Below are 22401 nucleotides of genomic sequence, written 5' to 3'. Positions count from 1 at the left end.
CCCACTTTCTGGTGACATTGTAAATAAGAAGAGGGCAGCATTATCTCCTGTAAATGTGAACAAACTTGTTTGTCTTAGCAATTGGCTGAACAAGAAGTAGGACTGAGTGCACTTGTGGGATCTGCAGTTTTACATTGTTTTGTTTTTTGAGTGCTGTTATGTAACACACAACTCTACATTTGTAAGTTTTACTTTCACGGTTAAGAGGTTGCATTATGGTATTTGTATGATGAGAATTGAAAAATACTATTTCTTCTGTTTAATTTTTACAGTGCTAATATTTAGAATAAAAAATAATATACACTTTGATTTCAGTTACAACACAATATAATATATATGAAAATGTAGAAAAACATCCAAAATATTTAATAAATTTCAATTGGTATTCTGTTTAACAGTGTGATTAAAATGCTGATGAATTTTTTGAGCTAATCGTGTGAGTTAATTGCTATTAATCGACAGCCCTAAGTATAGTACTTGTATGAGGTGAATTGAAAAATACGATTTTCCTTTTTTTACAGTGCAAATATTTATAATAAAAATAATGTGAGCACTGCATACTTTGCATTCTGTGTTGTAACTGAAATTAATATAGTTGAAAATATAAAAAACAATCCAAAAATATTTATAATTTTAAATTGGTATTCTATTTAACAGTGTGATTTAAAACTGATTCATCACGATCAATTTTTTAAATCAGGTTAATTTGTTTTGAGTTAATTGCTTGAGTTAACTGCGATTAATTTATAGCCCTAATGTGTACACAATAAATGAAGAGTAAAATATAAGATCAAAACTTTATGGTGACATTTTTTAAAGAAAAGATAGTGTGAAAGAAAATTAAGTATCCTAGTATTTTCATGCTGAATAGATCCACTTGTTTAAGAAGTGGGAAGACTACCATTTTCTCAAAGAAACGTGTCTGCGGATCGTCTCATCCTGACGAGAGCCCAGTTATTTGGGGCTGTTGTGGGAATTCAGTTATATGTTCTGCAGAAAATGAGAAATTACATCTATAGCTTTACAATAATTGTAATTATAGCTTTCACACTGATACGTTTGACCATTATACTAAATTATCTCTAATATCTACCAACCACAAATTACTACATATGGTAACAGATAGCCTGGCTTTATTGCCATGTAATCCGAGAGACATAAATAACTATGTACTGTAATTACATGGCAGTTACCACATAACTAAAAGTAGTTACGTGGTGGTTTGTGCCCTGTGCAATGTTGATATCTTTTTTTGCTTTCATAATGACATAGCACATATTTGTCTCTATTTTTGTGCATTAAATAAGTTTTCAGTATTTACAATATGATTATAGAAAAGGAAAAGTCTTTCATTAAAGTGAACCACTTCATCGCCCTTTGTTTCAAGTAGCGTGTATTGGCTGATACCCTCTCTTGCGTTTTGCTAAATGATAGTCTCTGTGGGTCAGTGGGGAAAAACCAACCTTTTTGACTAAATCTGTGATTTAATAGGTATAGCACCTCTATCATGGTTGGGGTGGGCTTTTCAGATGTTGTCCCAGAAAACTGACCAAGTGGGCACAATTCTTCTGTCCTGTAGACTTCTCTCTTTGTGGATGAATGTTTTGCTATCCTTGTTGTTTTTTCATTCCATAGCATGTTTATCAAAGCTATGACTCAAATGAAATAGGCATGGAAAAAGTCTTTTTGGTATTCCTTTAATTAACTGATGTATCCTTTCTACTGGCTTCTGTAATCGGGTTTATTTTGTTTCCTAAGAGAAAGTTAGTGTTTGTGCATCGATCAAGAAGTAAAACTGATGGAACAAATGTGCTTTATTTGACAAAATGAGATTTTATTTTATCAATTTAAATGTATATTCTTTATTTTTCTTATGGAATTGGGCAAATAATTTGGATAATCACATACATACGTTTTATATAATCTGCTATTAACATCTACAAACTACAAAAGAGTTTTAAAAAAAAAACAACTTTTTAGGAAGCTGCATATATATATATATATTTACAAATCTAATTAAACTGTTCCATTTTTTACTTTTTTGTTGTGTGTAGGTGAGAAGCATATTTTGTTACTGACACAAATATGTTGCAAGAGAATCTATTAATTTACATTTTTAAAGATGTTTTTTGTTTGACTCTGTTTTTCCTTAAGTGGTAATTAGAAGAGTTCATGTAGATTTTAAGCATTCTTAGATTAGACCCAACTCTGGCTTGATTATGGAAGGTTTTTACAATGAAACTCGTCAGTAGATGGCAATGCTGTTCTACTGCAGTCTTGTAACTGCTGAAATATCAGAGTTTTTTTTAGCTTTGAACTCTGTTTAACATATCCTTCATGTCTATTCTGTTTCTGGAACTCTTGATTATAGTGATATTAAGTACTGTTTTAAGTAGAATTAGCTTAGTCACGTAAAAACAGTTATCAGTATTGAAGAAACACGAGTGCAGGTGTTAATATATAAAATAAATATATTAGAGTATGTATGGATGCCTCAGGTGTATATGTTGTGTGATTTAACCATGCCGAAAGTTTAGAGCTGGTTTAATATTGTACAATTAGTTATAAATAAGGCTTCATGTTAAATGGCAGAAAGCATTGGGGGTGTAGTTGTTTCCTCATCTTTTCTTGATCTTGTTTTGTTTTTCCCCTTTAAAGGTTACTTTTTACTAGTTTCTACTGCAACTTCTGTTGGTAGTGATGCACAGGACCTTCCTGTAACTGTCCCATTCTCCTCCCCGTCCCCCATTAAAACATTTCTTTGCAATTAAAACTTGATTCACAATTTACTAGTCTTGAGAGTCCCAACTCGGTACTGGGAATACATCTTGGCTCTTTATTCAAGATCATGGAATCTTTATAAATAAGCCTCTTTATTTGTTCCCTAGCAAACCTATGAGAGATTCCGTGATCGCTTGTTTTGTGCTCTGTGCTAGTCTGTTGGCAAGATTCACTTTCTTGAATAGTCGCCATGTTGAAAGGGGGTGAAACTGTGTTTTATGTATCACTTTAAAAAACAGTAGTAGAATAGACCCTTGTTGTAATTCGCACACTGTTAGCTGAAAGTTTCTTCAGTGCAATATGAGTATCCCTACCTAATGATGTATTTTGCTCTTTCCAGGTTTCTTTTAAAGATTTTATTAAAGTAAGATAAATATACACCCTTTAGTAATGTTCAAAATTTAACATACCACAGAATGTACAATTTTTTCTACACAATTAAATTTTAAGGGTGGATATTAAAATTTGGTAAGGTTGTCCTCTGAACAATTTATTTTTTGAAAATGTACCTCAAGTGCTTTACCAAATGCGTTTAACTGCTTAGCATTTTGCTTCGGTATCTTGTTTGCAAAGGAGCATAGAGCAATAATGGTCTGAAGGATTTAGTAGCTACTGTAAGAATTGCTTATAAAGTCTGCATTGTTGCAACAATTTTGCAGTGAAACATTAAGTATTTTTGGTCCAATTAGATATGACTTTAATTTTGCGTGTTCAGAGATAAATAATTAATGCATTTAACTGACAAACTTAAAATGCTACATTTGGGAATATTGATAGTAAAATACGTGCAAGAAATTAGTAACTGTTAGTGGTTACAGAAATGAGTTTTGCTCATCCCCACACTTATGGTGAAGATGCAACTTAAATTTTACAATGAACTAGAATAGTATGCTTGCTTAATAAATTATACATTTTATATGTGAAAGAATCACCTGTCTTGTACATATCAGATACATGAATGGGAGACACATTTTTCATATTGTCTCCATCAAAATGGAATAAAAATGTTGCTCCTGCTCCCAAATGACACTCTAAATTAACAGCATGCTAGATTCATAGTGTAACTTTTTCAGGATTACTCAAAATCATTTGCTAGAGAGTGCATCGTTTACAAGCTGAATCAAAAAGGCAAATAAAGTTTAAATGAAACACTGCACCCCAAGTCTTCACAGTGATCAAAATGCATTATTTTTTTGGAAACTTATCTTAGTATCAGCAGATACTTCATAGGAAAAATATGGCATATCTCGTATCTAATTCTATTACGAAGCCGAACATAACTTTTCTACAGGTTGTTCGAATTGTTGCAAAATGCTATGCATGTAAAAAATCTGGTGTGTGTATGTGTATATATATGTATATATGTGTGTGTGTGTGTGTGTATATATATATATATATATATATATATATAGATATATAATATTTTAAAAAAGCTCTGATGAAAGGCAGTCAGATATTTAAAAATAACATTCTAGAAAATGTGTTGAGGTGAGGCATGCAGAGAACAGTTAATTATGCTTTCAGTGTTTATGGAGATCAAGTTTTATGAACTTAGGTTTTGCAACATGGATATTTAGCTTTTATTTTTAAATAAAATTTGAAGCTAGATTGTAGGAAGTTGCATTTGGGGGGTGGGGGAGTGTAGAAAGAAAATTGGCTTTGTTTCTAGTTTCTGCACAGCCAGACTTGCTCTTATGTTTGTAATATTTAGAGAAGTTCAATAGGGGGCCCTGGATGCTTTGATCTAATGCCACAGTGCAGTTTAATGAGAGAGAGGTTTTCAATATTGTCTGCAATATTGAAAATTCTGCCAGCTCAGTCTGATAGAATAAAATGTAAGATTTACACCTTGGAACCCCTCTCATATTTCTGGGCATTGTTTCTTTTTGAAACAGGTAATTACAAAAGTCCTCAGATCAATTTTTGTAAAGGGACTCCCTGATGGGTGCCATGACTGAAGTGTGACATGAGCCTTTTCCAATACAATGGGTGGCCTAACATTCCTCTGGAAGGCCAAGCTCATTAAATATTCTGTTCTTTTTTTCCACCCTCTCCCCCTTAGCTCGACTCAAGCTAAGTCTGAGGTTTCTTCACTGAGGACTTAGGAAAATTGCTTAGAGTTCTCAGATTGAATTTTTTATGTGTATGACTTCATGATGGCATTAGCATGTGCTTTGATCCATGTGTGAATGGCACTGGGTCGGCTCTTATTGCCATATCCAGATGGTGTTACAGGGAACAAACAGTTGTGTTTTAGGATTTCTCAATAGACTGTCTAGACTGGCCTTGCAGCAGACAGATACAGCCACCCATCAAATTAGCGTTTGTCAGATTTATGGTAATGGTTCACCAAAGCCTTCCTGTCATTGACATTAAGATTTACGCCTCCAAAGTTTTGTCTTCTGCAAAATGGAAAGTCTGATCTTTTTAAAAGTAAAAGAGGAAAAAAGTAATAAAGAAAATAATTTCCAAATTAATCACAACATTTTAAAAAGTGATTTTTTTTAAAGAAGTATCTGATTCTCACAGCTGGATTGATTAGGGAAACCTTTTTTCTCCCCCTTCAAATGATAATACGGATGTTCTGTTCTAGTCAGTGTCTCCCATATGCCCTTTTGGAAAGAAAAACATGTATGTGGATTACTACGGCTAGATTTTGCACTTTCATGTTACACTGGAGTAATATGAGCTGCTCCCTGTACGCAGTGGGAATAACCTTTTGACAGGCAGTATGTCCATTCTCAGTGGAAATGTTTTTCCAAGTCTGGCCAGACCTCCTTTGATCACGCCACCTCAAATGTAGGGGTCATAGCTACTATGCTATGTACTATGGCTGTTGACCAGAGAAAGATGATTTGCGGCGTGTGGAGGAATATTTAAATATAATCCAAACTCTTTTTGCGATTATCAGTATTTTGTGTGGCAAAGCTGATGAGTGTGCCGATCTGGAGCATTTAGGAAATTTTAAATTACTCTGAATGTAAATTTGGCTGGAAGCAAGAGGGTGTGTGTGTGTATGTATTGGCAGAATTCTAGTGCTCATCTTAGATTATTAGGGCTGTAGGAGTTGAACATGCTCAGACATGTTTTGAAAATGTTTTTGTATTTGTTAAAGATAATTGACAAATGGTGAAGAACGTAGTGGGGTAATTAAAACATCCAGACATTACTGGTCAAGCAAACACAAAAGTGTGTTCAGAGGATGATTATGCTTAATGAAGATACTGGATGTTGTAAATTTTTGGGGTGACTGTCATTTTAGAAAGTGTCTCCCACCTTTGGTATAAATGACAGTAATTCCTTCCTAATGCAAGTCTTATGTCTTGGTCTTTTGATTTTAGTAGTATCAGGACATAAAATATAAACAAGATACCTTTGTATGTACAATAGACAAAAGATTCACCATAGGAAAATTTAAAACTGTTTCCCTCCCACCTCCCTTTATGCATATGTGTTTTTTGGGCTCACTTCTGCTCTGATGCACAGCAGCACACATTCCTCTATAGTGTAGAAAAATAAGCTAGCTCATTCTCCACAAATCCATAATCAGTGAATCTGATGATGTCCTCTTATTTTATTGAGAAGACTTCAGTACTTTTTATCTGTTTTTATCATCTTTGCTGATTGATACGCAACTTTCATCTGTGGAAGTATCTTAATGAAATGGTTAGGTTATCAGAGAAACAAATTTTTAATAGCAGATTAAAAATGATTTTTCTTTGATTGTGGATATTCAATTCTTATAGATACTGTTTCTGATTTGTGGGAAGACTAGTTTTTAGCTTTGTCAAATTGTCTCCATATTATATATTGTCTAAGTGGGAAAAACAGCCTTTTCTCTGATTATTCTTGAGTAGAGCTTAACGAATTTCTGGTTTTTATTTTATTTTAATGTTATTTATGCCATTGAAATTTGATTTTATATGCAGTATGGAGCTTTTATAAAACAACTTCATCTTTTAAACCCATTTAACGTTAGTTACCCATTCACTACATAGCTTTGCACATTTTTAAATAGCCTCTTAAAAATTGATTAAAATATTTTAACCTTACAGTAGGTTCACTTCAATTTCAGTGAATTTGGTGAAATGTGCAGGAAACCTGGGGGCAATATTTTCCAAAATCTAGTTACTGTTTTTCTTTTCCTATTTCTTGAGTAGAAGGGGAAACCCCTTACCAATTCTGAAAGTATTGGTACTGAATTCTTCCCTGAAGTTTCAAGGATGCAGACTTGCTGTGAGCATGCTTTCTTTTAATTTTGGTTTGGTAAGAACTTGAAATGAAAAGGTACTGCACACTTCCCAAAGTTGACTTGTTCTTATCAGATTAAAAAAAATGTAGTGAGTTGGAATTTTTGGAGATCACGATTTATCTATTGTCTTGCTGGATATAAAATATACTGTCGCCCTCTTCAGTGGGTATGGTTTGTTGCACTGAACACTGCTGGGAATGGATTTAGCAGAGAAGAGAGAATAGAATGCCCTTTTAGGGCAGCCCAAGCCTATAAAAGATAACAAGGAAGGACTGTTAACAAAACATTGGCCAGATCCATGAAATATTGGTTTGTTGTGTTGCCCTGTTTGAGTTATTTTAAATTTCTGAGGTGAATCTAAGTTACATACTAGAGTCTAGAGACCCGACTGAGACTGAGGCTTGCATTTTGCTAGTACGAGGAAGTCCCTGCCCCAAAAAGTTTACAGCCTTCAGAAAAGACAAATACAGAGTTAACCTCTCCTACTTTCTTGGATGAAGAAATAGTGAATATAATCACATTAGCCCTTTTGGCCAAAGCTTCTCACTGGGGGCTTATGTTCAGCTGATTATCCACCATGAACCCCAAGTGTTTTTCAGAGTCACTGCTTCTCAGGATGGAGTCCCTTATCCTGTAAGTATGGCCCGCATACTTTGTTCCTAGATATGACTTTACATTTGCTGTATTAAAACACATGTTGTTTACCTGCATCCAGATCACTCTGTATTGGTGATGTGTTCTCTGCATTATACCACTCTCCCAATCTTTGTCATTTGCAAGCTTTGCCAGCAATTTTGTTTTTCTTCTAGGTCATTGATAAATGTTTTAAATAGCACAGGATCAAGAACTGATCCCTGTGGGCCCTCACAAGAAACTCACCCATTCAAGGGTGATTTCCCATTTCCCATTATGTTTGAGACCTATCTGTTAGCCAGTTTTTAATCTATTTCATGTGTGCTATTTTGATTTTTATATTGTTCGAATTTCTTCGAGCTTCGAGAGAAGGTGAATGGAGGAGGGGAGAAAGAGGGAGGGAAGGAAAAAGTAGTATGGAAGGTAGTAGGCAGAAGTCGGACATCAGTGTGCAGAGATCCCTGCTGCAACTGCTTTTTGTCTGCTCCTTCCAGTTGAGTCTCTACATGTCTTCACTGCAGTTAACTTGTGTTGTCCTTAACCCCGTGTCTGTCCACATATGAAACCCTGTCACCGGTGTTTAGTGATGTTTTAAACCTGGGCTAACAGGTCTGTCTGGATATATAGCCTAGAGTTAAGTGCCACTTTTACTTGGGGACACAGGCTAAGTCTCATGAGTGCCTATAGTTCTCCAGTACCTTCCCACAATTCCCCTGTGTGCCTAGGAGGACAGGTAAGTTCTCCTGCAGTTCACTGTGAAAGAAACATGAAGTAGCTCAGCTTATTGCAGCACAGAGAGCTGTGAGATGGGTCCCCAGAAGTCCTAGCAAAAGACAAGGATGAGCACAGCACCAGTGATAGACTAACTCAGATGTGGCTTGGCTGTGTGGTTGCTAACAACCAGGCTAGGCCAACTCAGGTGTTCAGACTTGAGAGTGGATCACCAGGGTTAATTCTGCAGTGCAGCCATACCCTTAGTTCCCAGCCTAGATTCACACAGGAGTTTTTTCTTTCCCAAGCTCACATGACCGGGACACGGGCTGGTGTGTGTCAACCCTGGCAGTCGAGTTGCACCGAAGGGCAGGGATAGGGGGCAGAAGTAGCCCTGGATGGGTTTAGTACAATAGGAGGATGTTTATTGGGGTGGAGTGGCACCAGTGAGGTCAAAGGGCTCTAGTGAAAAGTCCAGCCCTCATCCAGTTCCTGGGGAGGTTGCTGGGTTTCCTACCAAAGTGCTGTCCCAGGACTTTGTTTTGGCGATGGAGCTCAGTGGCTGTTAAAATGGGGGAACTTTTTTCTCATCCCTTCCACTAATATCAGAGCCTGTTTATGTTTTGGGGAGTAGGAAGAGCTAAAAAATCCAAAAACAGTCCAAAAACATGTTTAATTTAAAAAAAAAACAAAAAAACCTTACTATTTTTAAACCTTTGGGGTTGGGAATACTATATTCTAAATGTAGGGACAATGTGATACCTGATACGATCGTGTTAGCAAATGCTGATTCTTTAAACCAAGACCATTGTTGCTTTCCAAAACGGGAGCAAAATGAAACTGACGGTTCTTAATTTCACCACTGCCCTGAATTATGGCGTTCTCAGCTTCATGCTGCTGCTGCTTGGGAAGCTCTGAGCAGCAACAGAGGCACTGGAACAACTCTCTGCATTCAAAAAGACAGTGTTGTGTCAATACGTTTTTCAGAAGGTTGTCTTTCCACCATATGAGCCGAAAAATCGGTTAAAGAAAATACTCATTTCTGCCGAAATAAGTTGTTTAATTCCCTCTATACATCATGTACATTTTCCTACTAGTCTCTATGAAATAAACAAGTGGATTTTTTATAACTCTAGTCATAGATTTTTTTTATTTTTTTTTTTCTCCCTTTTTGACAGCGAGCATGATCTCAAGCCTGGTCTATACTCATGTTGTACGGGTGTAATTAAAATTAGTTTAAAAACAATTTAGGTAAATAGGTGCACACCTCTGTGTAACCAAACATCAGTTTCGTATCATAAATATACATATTGTACAAAGATAACAAGATTCTGGGTATTTTATTCCATGTTTACGGTCATCGTATGTAGTTTTTGGAATGGTTTAAGCGTTATTTTCTGTACAGTTACACATTTTCAATTTGAATGAGCTGTGTCGACTCTGGAGCCTTCTGTTGCTGTGTGTAAGATACATTAAATGTTTGGTTTAAATCAATAAAAAACATCCCTTTGTCATGTTTCCTTCTTTTCCCTGTTCCAGATGCACGGTGCTCTTGCTGTATTGCAGAGGGCTGACAATGATTGCTTTCTAAAGCTTATGCCTTTAGGTAATTGTTTTTCTGTGGTGGTACATTTTTAATAGCTTTCTTAATGTGCTGTGTATGAATAGGAAAATATTAAAAATCAAGCATCACAACTGAAAAAATATTGTGCTTTATAAGAGGCTTGGCCAACAGAACGTGCTATTCACTGAAGTGGATAGTTGCTGTAATAGAGCAGAATACCAGGTCCAACTGGAACAGGGAAGATATGTGGAACTTGAGGTATGGAATTTTGTCTACCTTCCTTTCTTTTTCCTATTTTAATAACTTTTTCCTCCATTGCAAGCGTAGAACTGAAAGAATCTGTCACATTTCAGTCTTCCTCTGTCTAAGAAAGTAATATCCATATGTTGGAAGTTCCCCATATCTTTTGTTCCCCATATGGTTCAGCTCTGTCTGTCTTGTGTGTGCGTGCGTGTATATATCTTGTGAATCTTGTGCTGGCACTGCCCACTCCAGTATCCTGGTGATGACTGTGGATGTCATGTCAGGTGACAGAGAGATGGTCCACTCCACTTGAACACCATGAAAATCAATTTCCAGGCCTCAGATTGAATCTGGTAGTGGACCATTCCTGGTCCTCCACACTACACGCATGTCTGGTGATCCTTCTTCACGTATTGCTTTGTAAAAAGTGCTGCATGTTGCATCAGCTTGAACGTTCTCATTCCTAGGTGTAGTGCATGGCACCATTTCTGCCTAGAAGTGAGGAATACATGGATCACTGTACTTGAGTCCCCATTCAATAGGAAGAGGTGCAACCTCCTGATCAGCCAAAGATGGTAAGAGTTTCTAGCTACTGTTGCTGTGCATCTAGGAGTGTTATGAGTACCTCTGTTAAACATTACATCCAGGATGTAGCAGTATTTTACTTGTGTGCGCAATCTTCTCTCAGTATTCATTTTTAGAATCTAACCTACCCTGTGTTAAAACTGGCAGTTCCAAAAAAGTGTGTCTACAAAAATAAAACTATACATCTGGAATATAGTGCACCAGATTCTAATCTCACATGAGCACGTATGCTTTGTAGGTACGAGTTCATGCACAGCATGTAGTTGCATCTAAAGCTAAAACCAGGCCTGCATTATACAAAAAGACCACAGCAGCTTAAATGGCTTATGCATCAATGAGAAGACAAGGCACCCTGTGTGAACTGTAGCAAGATTTCTGGATTCTGTGGCACTCTGTTGTAGCAAACTGGAACTTCTTTTGGAAGCCTCGTTTAAACTGAGGTTTTTAGTTATGAAAATGAATAACAGTAAAATAGCCCTGGGGTTATTTGGGTTTTCATATTAAATTAAGTTGATCTTCCACTATCCCACAGTTTCAGCATGTTAAAAGACTTGTATTGTAGATGTCAGTGAAGAAACCAGAAATTTGGGCTTTTGGTTCCTATGGATGGGTGGGAGGTGGCTTGTGATTGTGGGGTAAGCATATTAGGTGTAAGTCTGCTAACATGATCAACAGTGAAACAGTTAACAATATTGACATGCAAACTGTCATCTTTGGGGTGTCAAATGTGACAACTGATTGAGATGAATTGGGCAGTTCACCCTCACATTGTTCTTCGACTGTGTACAGACAGACTCGGGAAGATGAACACTACATTGATTTACACTTAGAATCATAGAATATTAGAGTTGGAGGAGACCTCAGGAAGTCATCTAGTCCAACCCCCTGCTCAAAGCAGGACCAACACCAACTAAATCATCCCAGCCAGGGCTTTGTCAAGCCGGGCCTTAAAAACCTCTAAGGATGGAGATTCCACCACCTCCCTAGGTAACCCATTCCAGTACTTCAGCACCCTCCTAGTGAAATAGTGTTTCCTAATCTCCAATTTAGACCTCCCCCACTGCAACTTGAGACCATTGCTTCTTGGTTCATAGTTTCAAGATTTTCTTCACAAGTATATGGGATAGAAATCCTAAATTAAGAAACTGTTTTCCATAATATATATCTCGCAATTGTGGTAGAGACTTTAAAATATACAATGAAGGTAGATTGGGGGATGGAGAGTACATAGTAGCTTCTTGTCATTTTCTTTGTCATTATTAACAAGATTGTTCTCTGTTGTACTGAAATGAACTGTGTGGAGTAGCTTAAAAGACTATACGTTAGAATGGGATGAATGCTGTTGTGTGATTCTCTGTGGTGTATGGTACTAAGGGGAGCAAAGCCACCTCAGTTCCACAGTAATGGAGTGAGAGGCCCACACTGAGTGGGAAATAAAGCTGCACAGGATATCTTTTAATTTCCTTCTCCTGTCACAGTATCTATCTGGGGAAAAAGGTGGAGGGAGGTGTTTGGCAGAAGCCATTAAGGTCAGGTCTAGATGAGAAATTTTTGCTGGTATAATTGATTCTTTACCACACTTTTACATTGGCAAAAAACAAACCCTAATGTAGACAGTTATTCTGGCAAAATAACTAGGGTGAGGAAAGAGTCCTTTTGCCAGTATAGCTTATATTGTTTGGGAACTGGTATAAACTATGCCAGGATAAGCTGCGGGCTTATCTGCGCAGCTAGTTAGTGCTTAGCAAGTGGGGCTGTGAATATACAGTGTGTTAGCCTGCCATGCACTGACTGGCCTTATGGACTCTGCTACCACTCACTAAAAGTTCTGTTGTGCACAGTACCAGGGTCCACACAGCCAGTCAGTGCATGTCAAGTTAGTGCGCTGTACATTCAGACCCTGGTTTGCCACGCACTAACTAACCAACCAACCAACCAACCATGTAGGCAAGAATCTCCACTAGGAAGGTTTGGTGGTATAACTATACCGAAAAACCCTTTCTAGTGTAAACTAGACCAAAGTGGCATGTCACCCTGGCTATACTGACAGTTTAGAAAAACAAAACAACCCCAGAATGTATAACATGGTTAGAGCATTAATTTGTCTCTTCATAGAATATCAGGATTGGAAGGGACCTAAGGAGGTCATCTAGTCCAACCCCCTACTCAAAGCAGGACCAATCCCCAATGTTCTTGAAGAATGTTGTTCACCTTTCAAGGTCTCCATCCACCTTGAGTGTCACCAGGAATGTCAAAGCGTAGCTGTAGCGAAATGTGACACAACAAACAGGCTGGCCATGATGCTTTGAGGTGGAGAAGTGGTCTGAAAAGACTTGACTGAGAACCATCCATGTGACTGGAGGGGATCTATGAGGCTTGGCCCTTACCAATACCTGGATCTCTGCCCGCTTATTTGAGCTCCTCTCTTCCTCACTGGTGCAGCGAGGAAGATGCTGCAACACTATCTTCCCCCTTGCACAACTTTTCCTTTTCTGTTCACTTTTTTATGCAGAGTGGGACTATAGTGTCAAAGTAGGTATAGGAAATGTGCTAGCATTAGACATTACCTACCTTCATTGATCAATTTGTCATGGCAAGATATTATTCTGATATCCAATCCTCAGTGTAAATCTGTGTAATCCATCTGTGTAATCGAGTTTTAGTGCTTTCATTGTCTCGAGCTATCAGTAATGAACACTGCTTTTTTGATAAGTAATTTGAAACGACTCTAATCACTCAAATTCTTTTGGAAGATTGATTCAATTCAGCTCTATACTAAAGTACCAGAAAGTAGGTTCATGGTACAATCAGTGCAGGAAACATTACAAGAAAATCACTCTTCTCCTGCTCATGGCACTTTCTACACTAAATCTAATGAATATTACAGAAATAGTTTGACTATCCTAAGTGCAATATGGAACTAGAATAATTTTTTAAAATACAGTTAAGTTTTCTGTCATAGGAAATTGGAATTGTCCCTGAGAAAGATCAAAGAAAAGACCTTCCTTTTCCTGTAGTCAGACAAAATAGTTTAATAAAAAAGGAAATACACTACTGTAGATTATCTGACAGAGAAATAAAACACAATATGTAGCTGAAACATGGAGAAAGTCTTACACTACTTTAGAGGGGTTTAATAATGAACAGCTTGGATCAGAAGCATGGTCAATACATGTATCTCAGAATGCATCTTAATTTTACCTTCAGTAAATATTGCATGTAAGAAAAAATTGCCCTTTACTTGGCCTGTTGGTGATACAAAGGAAGTAAGAGTTTAGATTTTGTCTGAGCCACAGGATAGTGATAATTCTTGTTAAAATAAGTCATCTACAGTATGCACTTAAGGGAAATTCAAAGCTATTACAGCACACTGCCTGCCAAAAACCTTAACTCATTTATGACAGTCTAATAATGCTAAATTCTTTGAACATGTGTTGAAAAGGGGAAGCTGAAAGGCCTAATTCCTGAAAATGTGGGCAGCATATAATTGCATTGAAATATTTGTGAGTTAGTGTAATAATTAAGTAAAAACTTATACAGATCTCATGGTCTGTATTTTTTGGTACATACATATTTAATAGTATGTGCAATTGTTGACAGAAGTTCAAAAATTGAACAAGAAAATGACCTATTTTGTTCTTATTCAGCTTTTGCAGAGGCATTTACAAATATAACCTATTCAGTTACCATTTGGTTGTGCTGTATTACCAAGAAGTATTCTTTAACTGGAAGGTCATCATGAGACTTTGCAGAAGTTGCGCAGATTAGTTATTTTTATTTTAAATAGAGGCTTATACAGCCACATCAAACCAGCATAGGGTAAATGGGTGGTATGTAATTTGAGGCTAGATTTAAGTCTTCTAGTTTCCTCTCATTAAGGGCACTTGTCCTATGTATTTGCACCATAGCATCTCTCCCTCTCCCCACCTTGAACCTTATACTATTTTAAGTTGCATCCACCCAAAGGAGGTGATCAGCAGTCAGTGGTGAAAGAACAGGCTAAGAACTATTTAGAAAAGCTGGACATGCACAGGTCCATGGGGCTGGATCTAATGCATCCGAGGGTGCAAAGGGAATTTGCTGATGTGATTACAGAGCCGTTGGCTATTATATTTAAAAACTGGTGGCGATTGGGGGAGGTCCTGGATGATTGGAAAAAGGCAAATATAGTGCCCATATTTAAAAAAGGGAAGGAGGAGAATCCGGGGAACTACAAACCAGTCAGCCGCACCTCAGTCCCTGGAAAAATCATGGAGCGAGTCTTCAAGGAATCCATTTTGAAGCACTTGGAGGAGAGAGAGGTGATCAGGAACCATCAACATGGATTCACCAAGAGCAAGTCACGCCTGAAACCTGATTGTCTTCTATGATGAGATAACTGACTGTGGATATCGGGAAAGCAGTGGACATGATATATCTTGACTTTAGTAAAGCTTTTGATACAGTCTCCCACAGTATTCTTGCCAGCAGGTTTAAAAAAGTATGGATTGGATTAATGGACTATAAGGTGGATAGAAAGTTGGCTAGATTGTCTGGTTCAACGGGTAGTGATCAACATCTCGATGTCTAGTTGGCCACCGATATTAAGTGGAGTGCCCCAAAGATGGGACCTGGGGCTGGTTTTGTTCAACATCTTCATTAATGATCTGGATGATGGGATGGATTGCACCCTCAGCAAGTTCACAGATGACACTAAGCTGAGGGAACCCGTAGATACACTGGAGGGTAGGGATAGGCTCCAGAGCGACCTAGACAAACTGGAGGATTGAGCCAAAAGAAATCTGATGAGGTTCAACAAGGACAAGTGTAGAGTCCTGCACTCAGGAGGGAAGAATCCCATGCACTCCTACGGCTGGGGACCAACTGGCTAAGCGGCAGGTCTGCAGAAAAGGACCTGGGGATTACAGTGGACGAAAAGCTGGATATGAGTCAGCAGTGTGGCCTTGTTGCAAGAAGGATAACTGTATATTGGGCTGCATTAGTAGGAGCATTGCCAGCAGATTGAGGGGAAGCGATTATTCCCCTCTATTTAGCACTCATGACGCCACATCTGGAGTATTGCTTCCAATTTTGGGTCCTCCACTACAGAAAGGATGTGGACAAATTTGAGAGAGTCCAGCGGAGGGCACTGAAAATGAGTAGGGGGCTTTGGCACATGACTTGTGAGGAGAGGCTGAGGGAACTGTGTTTATTTAGCCTGCAGAAGAGAAGTGAGGGGGGATTTGATAGCAGCCTTCAGCTACCTGAAAGGGGGTTCCAAAGAGGATGGAGGTAGGCTGTTCTCAGTGGTGGCAGATGACAGAACAAGGAGCAATAGTCTCAAGTTGCAGTGGGGGTGGTCTAGGTTGGACATTAGGAAACATTATTTCACTAGGAGGGTGGTGTAGCACTGGAATGGGTTACCTAGGGCAGTGGTGGAATCTCCATCCTTAAAGGTTTTTAAGGCCTGGCTTAACAAAGTCCTGGCTGGGATGATTTAGTTGGTGGTGGCTCTGCTTTGAGCAGGGGATTGGGCTAAGTGACCTTCTGAGGTCTCTTCCAACTTTAATGTTCCATGATTCCATGTATGTAAGAAGTCCAGTCACACACTTGCTCTGGAGAATTTGAAAGTTTATCGAAGTATCTATTCTTTATGCCCCATTTTCTATTTTATCTTAATTGTTTAATTTTAACAAACGAGTTTTAACTTATTCTTTCCCTACTAATATTGTTTAAGCGTGTACTCTGGTTATGCTGAGCTGTTCCTACAGGGTTTGCTCCTTTGTGTCTGACATGGGAGAGTAATGCTTCTAGGAAATGCCACTTGAATACTATGGCTGCTTGGAATTGTTGAGAGTATATAAATGAGAAGCTGAGATTTGAGGATCAAGCGAGAAGAAAATGGAAAGTGGGGGGATCAGGAAAACTAGTCAATAGTATATTTTCCATTAAGCATATACTCTTTAGTATTGTTGGAAATTCTTTCATATTGTTACAGTGAACCACAAATATATGGTTAATATAGAACAGTTTTTACATTGTTCAATACTCAGTTTACCAATGAAGCTAAATACTTTTCAGCTTGAACATTTTTTAATGTGTTAATAGATGAAAATCAAATTGTACTGATTTTAAAAGGACTTTTATTAGAACAAGATTCAAAGGTTTTTCACTATTTTAGCTAGATAGTATACCCAGATAAAAATCTTCAAATGTTTGACGGCATCCTTTATGGTTCATTTGTTTTAGAAGGACATTACATTCATATTTTCAGTTAATTGTGTCTTTAAGAAAAATCTTTAACTCAAGATAAATTTGTATTTATTGATTGTGAGACAGTATTGATTACAGCTATCAGGGTATTGACACCTCATCAGTTATTGGGAATGGACCACATCCACCCTGACTGAATTGACCTTGTCAACACTTGTTCTCCACTTGTAAGGTAACTCCCTTCTCTTCATGTATCAGTATATTCCTGCATCTGTAATTTTCACTCCATGCATCTGAAGAAGTAGGCTTTTTTACCCATGGAGGCTTATGCCCAAATCTGTTAGTCTTTAAGGTGCCACCAGACTCCTCGTTGTTTTTATTTAGAATGACTTTCACACATCCATGGTTTAGAGTAGGAAGTTGCAGTATGGTGGGTTAGGGCAGAGGTGAGGGTAAATCTGAGGCCTTTCACTGTTCCTGCGAAAATCTATCCAGGCTTGGTAAATTGTAAACCACAGAAATCACTATTTACAATACTCAGTAGAACTTGTTCTACACCAGCTCCTTAATGTTTATTATTCCAGCTGTACCTGGCATATGCTCCTGACTTGTTGAGCTGATTGCCTGTCCTCCCCCATCAAAATACCCTCCCCTAAACTTGAAGATATCAATTGCTGAGAACTAAAAAAGTTCTCAGTTCAAGTTTAAAATCTTTCATTGAGTGGTGTTAATATTTCTATTCACAATAATTTGTTATTGAGAAAGGCCTCCTAATCGTACCAGAAGAGGCAGACAGTTACACTGCTTTCCATTTTGCAGATAGGGTAATTGAGAAGTTGCATAAGGCCATTTTTTGCATATGTGGGAATAGAATTCAGACTGAATATAATGACAGACCCCGGTCTCATCCGTGTAGCAACATTGCCTTTCAGAATGAATGTGTCAAATCTATGTGCTTGGCTATGATGCCAAACTTTGTTTTAATCACTTTCGAAGACATACTCTTCCCTCTGTGCTAGGAATAGAATCTTGGAATCCTGACTGCAGCTATTATACTGCTGTGTAGCAAATAGTTGTGTAAACAACTGGCAGTGTAGGTCATGACCACAGCTGATAATCACCTACTACTGCTACTAGCTACTCCTTTAGCTGAAATGATAGTGATAGGTCTCTAATGTGAACTTGAATATTCTGGATTCAGTCCCTGCTGATGATGCATGCAGGATGTCATTACAGTTGCACATGACAAAATTTGTTTCCTTTTAAAGAATCTAGGAAATTCTGTTGCAAAAAGCTGTCAAAAGAGCATTGCAAACTCAAGCGCTCAGATTAAGAAATACCAGAATTATTTCTGTTTCAGGATTATGTCTGGGAGGATGTAGCTGAGGGCCATTGTGATTACACTTCTCTTTCACAGGATGCTCCCCAGTCCATGTATTCTTCTGAACACCTTTATTCTTTATCACCATACCTTTATTGATTTAACTGGGAATTGGTCCTGCTTCGAGCAGGGGGTTGGACTAGATGACCTTCTGGGGTCCCTTCCAACCCTGATATTCTATGATTCTTCTTGTTAGAACAAATGGGTAATGCCTGTCACCTGTGGAATTTGGAGACGATACAGTGGTGGTGCTGTGGTAACCCCTGCTCTTCACCTGAGCCCACCAAAAATTGTTTTTCTGATAGTGGAACAAGTTGATGGTTCTGTTTCTCAGGACTACTTTGTTTTATAACTCTAATTTTTATTAGGGCTGTTGATTAATCATAGTTAAACTAATGCAATTTAACTTTAATCACGATTAAAAAAACTTAATCACAATTAATCACAGTTTTAATTGAATTGTTAAACAATAAAATACCTATTAAATATATTTGGATGTCTATGGAAATCTATTAAATATATTTGGATGTTTTTCTATATTTTCAACTATACTGATTTCAATTACATCACAGAATACAAAGTGTACAGTGCTCACTTTATATTTTTATTACAAATATTTGCACTGTAAAAATGATAAACAAAAGAAATAGTATCAGAGGGGTAGCCATGTTAGTCTGGATCTGTAAAATCGGCAGTTTTGTCTGGTCCTGAAGTTTTTTTGCTGCAGGATGGCTACCTTTTAAATCTGCTATGGTGTGTCCCAGGAGATTGACGTTTTCTCCTACAGGTTTTTGTATATTGCCATTCCTAATATCTGATTTGTGTCCATTTATCCTTTTACGTAGGGACTGTCCAGTTTGGCCGATGTACATAACAGAGGGGCATTGCTGGCACATGATGGCGTATATTACATTGGTGGACATACAGGTGAATGAAGCGGTGATGGTGTGGCTGATCTGGTTAGGTCCGTGATGGTGTTGCTGGTGTAGGTATGTGGGCAGAGTTGGCATCGAGGTTTGTTGCATGGATTGGTTCCTGAGTTAAAGTTACTATGGTCTGTTGTGTCGTTGATGGTGAGAATATGCTTCAGGTTGGCGGGTTTTCTGTGAGCGAGGACTGGCCTGCCTCCCAGGGCCTGTGAAAGTGAGGGATTGTTGTCCAGGATGGGTTGTAGATCACTGATGATGCGTTGGAGAGGTTTTAGCTGAGGACTGTATGTGATGGCCAGTGGAGTTGTGTTGGTTTCTTTTTTGGGCTTGTCTCGCAGCAGGAGGCTTCTGGGTACATGTCTGACTCTGTTGATCTGTTTCCTTATTTCCTCCTGTGGGTATCGTAGTTTTGAGTGTGCTTGGTGAAGATCTTGTAGGTGTTGGTCTCTGTCTGAGGGATTGGAGCAAATGTGGTTGTACCTCAGTGCTTGACTGTAGATAATGGATCGTGTGGTGTGTCCGGGATGGAAGCTGGAGGCATGAAGGTAGGCGTAGCGGTTGGTGAGTTTTCGGTATAGAGTGGTGTTAACGTGACCGTTGCTTATTTGCACCGTGGTGTCTAGGAAGTTGACCTCCCATGTAGATTGGTCCAGGCTGAGGTTGATGGTGGGGTGGAAGCTGTTGAAATCATGATGGAATTCTTCCAGAGTTTCCTTCCCATGGGTCCAGGTGGTGGTGGTGGTGATGGTGATGATGATGTCATCAATGTAGCATAGGTAGAGAAGGGGCGTGAGTGGATGAGAGCTGAGGAAGCATTGTTCCAGGTCAGCCATAAAAATGTTGGCATATTGTGGGGCCATGTGGGTGCCCATAGCAGTGCCACTAGTCTGGAGGTATATATTGTCACCAAATTTGTAATAATTGTGCATAAGGATAAAGTTACAGATCTCAGCAACCAGTTGTGCTGTGGCATCATCAGGGATACTGTTCCTGACAGCTTGTATTCCATCTGCGTCTGGTATGTTTGTGTAGAGAGCCTCTACATCCATTGGGGCTAGGATGGTGTTTTCTGGAAGATCACCAATGCATTCTAGTTTTCTCAAGAAATCAGTGGTGTCATGGAGACAGCTGGGAGTTCTGGTGGTGTAGGGTCTGAGTAGAGAGTCCACATATCCAGACAGTCCTTCAGTGAGAGTGCCAAATGCCCGAGATGATGGGGCATCCAGGATTTCCGGGTTTGTGGATTTTGGGTAGTACCCTTAGAGCCCCAACCGGGGCTATTCTATCTATGTTGATTTGTTCCTGTGTTAGTGTAGGGAGTGTCCTGAGTAGATGGTGCAGTTTCTTAGTGTGTTCCTCAGTGGGATCTGAGGAAAGTGGCTTGTAGAATTTGGTATTGGAGGGTTATCTGGCAACCTCCTTTTGGTAGTCAGACCTGTTAACGATGACAACAGCACCTCCTTTATCAGCCTCTTCGATTATAATGTCAGGGTTGTTTCTGAGGCTGTGGATGGCATTGCATTCTGCACGACTTTAGTTATGAGGCAAGTGATGTTGTTGTTCCACAATTTCTGCCTGTGCACGTCGGCAGAAACATTCTGTGTATAGGTCCAGACTGTCATTTCAACCCTCAGGAGGAGTCCATGTGGAGTAGTTCTTCTTGTGGTGTTGGTGGGAGGGTATCTGTGTATCAGTACACTGTTCAGTGTTATCTTGAAAGTATTCTTTGAGTCGGAGATGGCGAAAGCAGGCTTCCAGATTTCTTGCTTGCATATTTATACCCGCCTCTGGAAATTTCCACTACATGCATCTGACGAAGTGGGTATTCACCCACAAAAGCTTATGCTCCAATACGTCTGTTAGTCATAAGGTGCCACAGGACTCTTTGCCGCTCTTTCAAAAGAAATAGTATTTTTCAATTCATCTCACAAGTACTGTATCTCTTTATGAAAGTGCAACTTACAAATGTAGAATTTTTTTGTTACATAACCACTCAAAAACAGTGTAACACTTTAGAGCCTACAAGTCCACTCAGTCCTATTTCTTGTTCAGCTAATCGCTAAGACATACAAGTTTGTTTCCACTTATGTGAGCTAATGCTGGCCGCTTATTATTTACAATGTCCCCTGAAAGTGAGAACAGACATTCACATGGCACTTTCGTAGCCAGCAATGCAAGGTATTAATGTGCCAGATATGCTAAACATTTGTATACCACCTCTTGCTTCGGCCACAATTAGAGAACGTCAGAATGACCACACTGGGTCAGACCAAAGGTGCATCTAGCCCAGTATTCTGTCTACCGACAGTGGCCAATGCCAGGTGCTCCAGAGGGAGTGAATCTAACAGGTAATGATCAAGTGATCTCTCTCCTGCCATCCATCTCCACCCTCAAACAAACAGAGGCTAGGGACACCATTCCTTACCCACCCTGGCTAATAGCCATTAATGGACTTAACCTCCACGAATTTATCCAGTTCTCTTTTAAACCCTTCACAACCTCCTCAGGCAAGGAGTTCCACAGGTTGACTGTGAGCTGAGTGAAGAGGAACTTCCTATTTGTTTTAAACCTGCTGCCCATTAATTTCATTTGGTGGCCCCTAGTTCTTATATTATGGAAACCAGTAAATAACTTTTCCTTATTCACTTTCTCCACCTCACTCATGATTTTATATACCTCTATCATATCCCTGCTTAGACTCCTCTTTTTCAAGCTGAAAAGTCATAGCCTCTTTAATCTCTCCTCATATAGGACCTGTTCCAAACCCCTAATCATTTTAGTTGCCTTTTTCTGAACATGCTTCCACGCTGATGACACTCGTTTGAAAAAAATGCTTTAAATTAAATCTGTGACTGAACTCCTAGGGGGACAACTGTATGTCTCCTGTTCAGTTTTACTCACATTCTGCCATATATTTCATGTTATAGCAGTCTCTGATGATGTCCCAACACATGTTCACTTTAAGAACACTTTCACTGCAGATGTGACAAAATGCAAAGAAGGTACAAACGTGAGATTTCTAAAGATAGCTACAGCACTTGACCCAAGGTTTAAGAATCTTAAGTGCCTTCCAAAATCTGAGAGGGACGAGGTGTGGAGCATGCTTTCAGAAGTCTTAAAAGAGCAACAC

At 38.7% G+C, this 22401-nt stretch overlaps 1 protein-coding gene across 4 annotated transcripts in view; it reads left to right on the top strand.

Annotated features, from left to right (window-relative positions):
* Window positions 1–22401, top strand: part of ARL15 (ARF like GTPase 15) — a 335565-nt gene that overhangs the window by 87525 nt on the left and 225639 nt on the right. The window contains exon 2 of one of the 4 annotated variants that reach the window (XM_084629129.1): window positions 10652–10759. The exons of the other annotated variants lie outside the window; for them this stretch is intronic. Within the exon in view, the coding sequence (XP_084485255.1) occupies window positions 10757–10759 (3 nt within the window). The 5' untranslated portion in view covers window positions 10652–10756. The remainder of the gene's footprint in view (window positions 1–10651; window positions 10760–22401) is intronic. 4 annotated transcript variants of the gene reach the window in all.

The sequence above is a fragment of the Lepidochelys olivacea genome (assembly GCF_965140295.1).
Source record: "Lepidochelys olivacea isolate rLepOli2 genome assembly, chromosome: 5".
Classification (NCBI taxonomy): domain Eukaryota; kingdom Metazoa; phylum Chordata; order Testudines; family Cheloniidae; genus Lepidochelys; species Lepidochelys olivacea.
The sequence above is the reverse complement of the archived record's forward strand: the minus strand, read 5'-3'. Positions and strand labels throughout refer to the sequence as shown.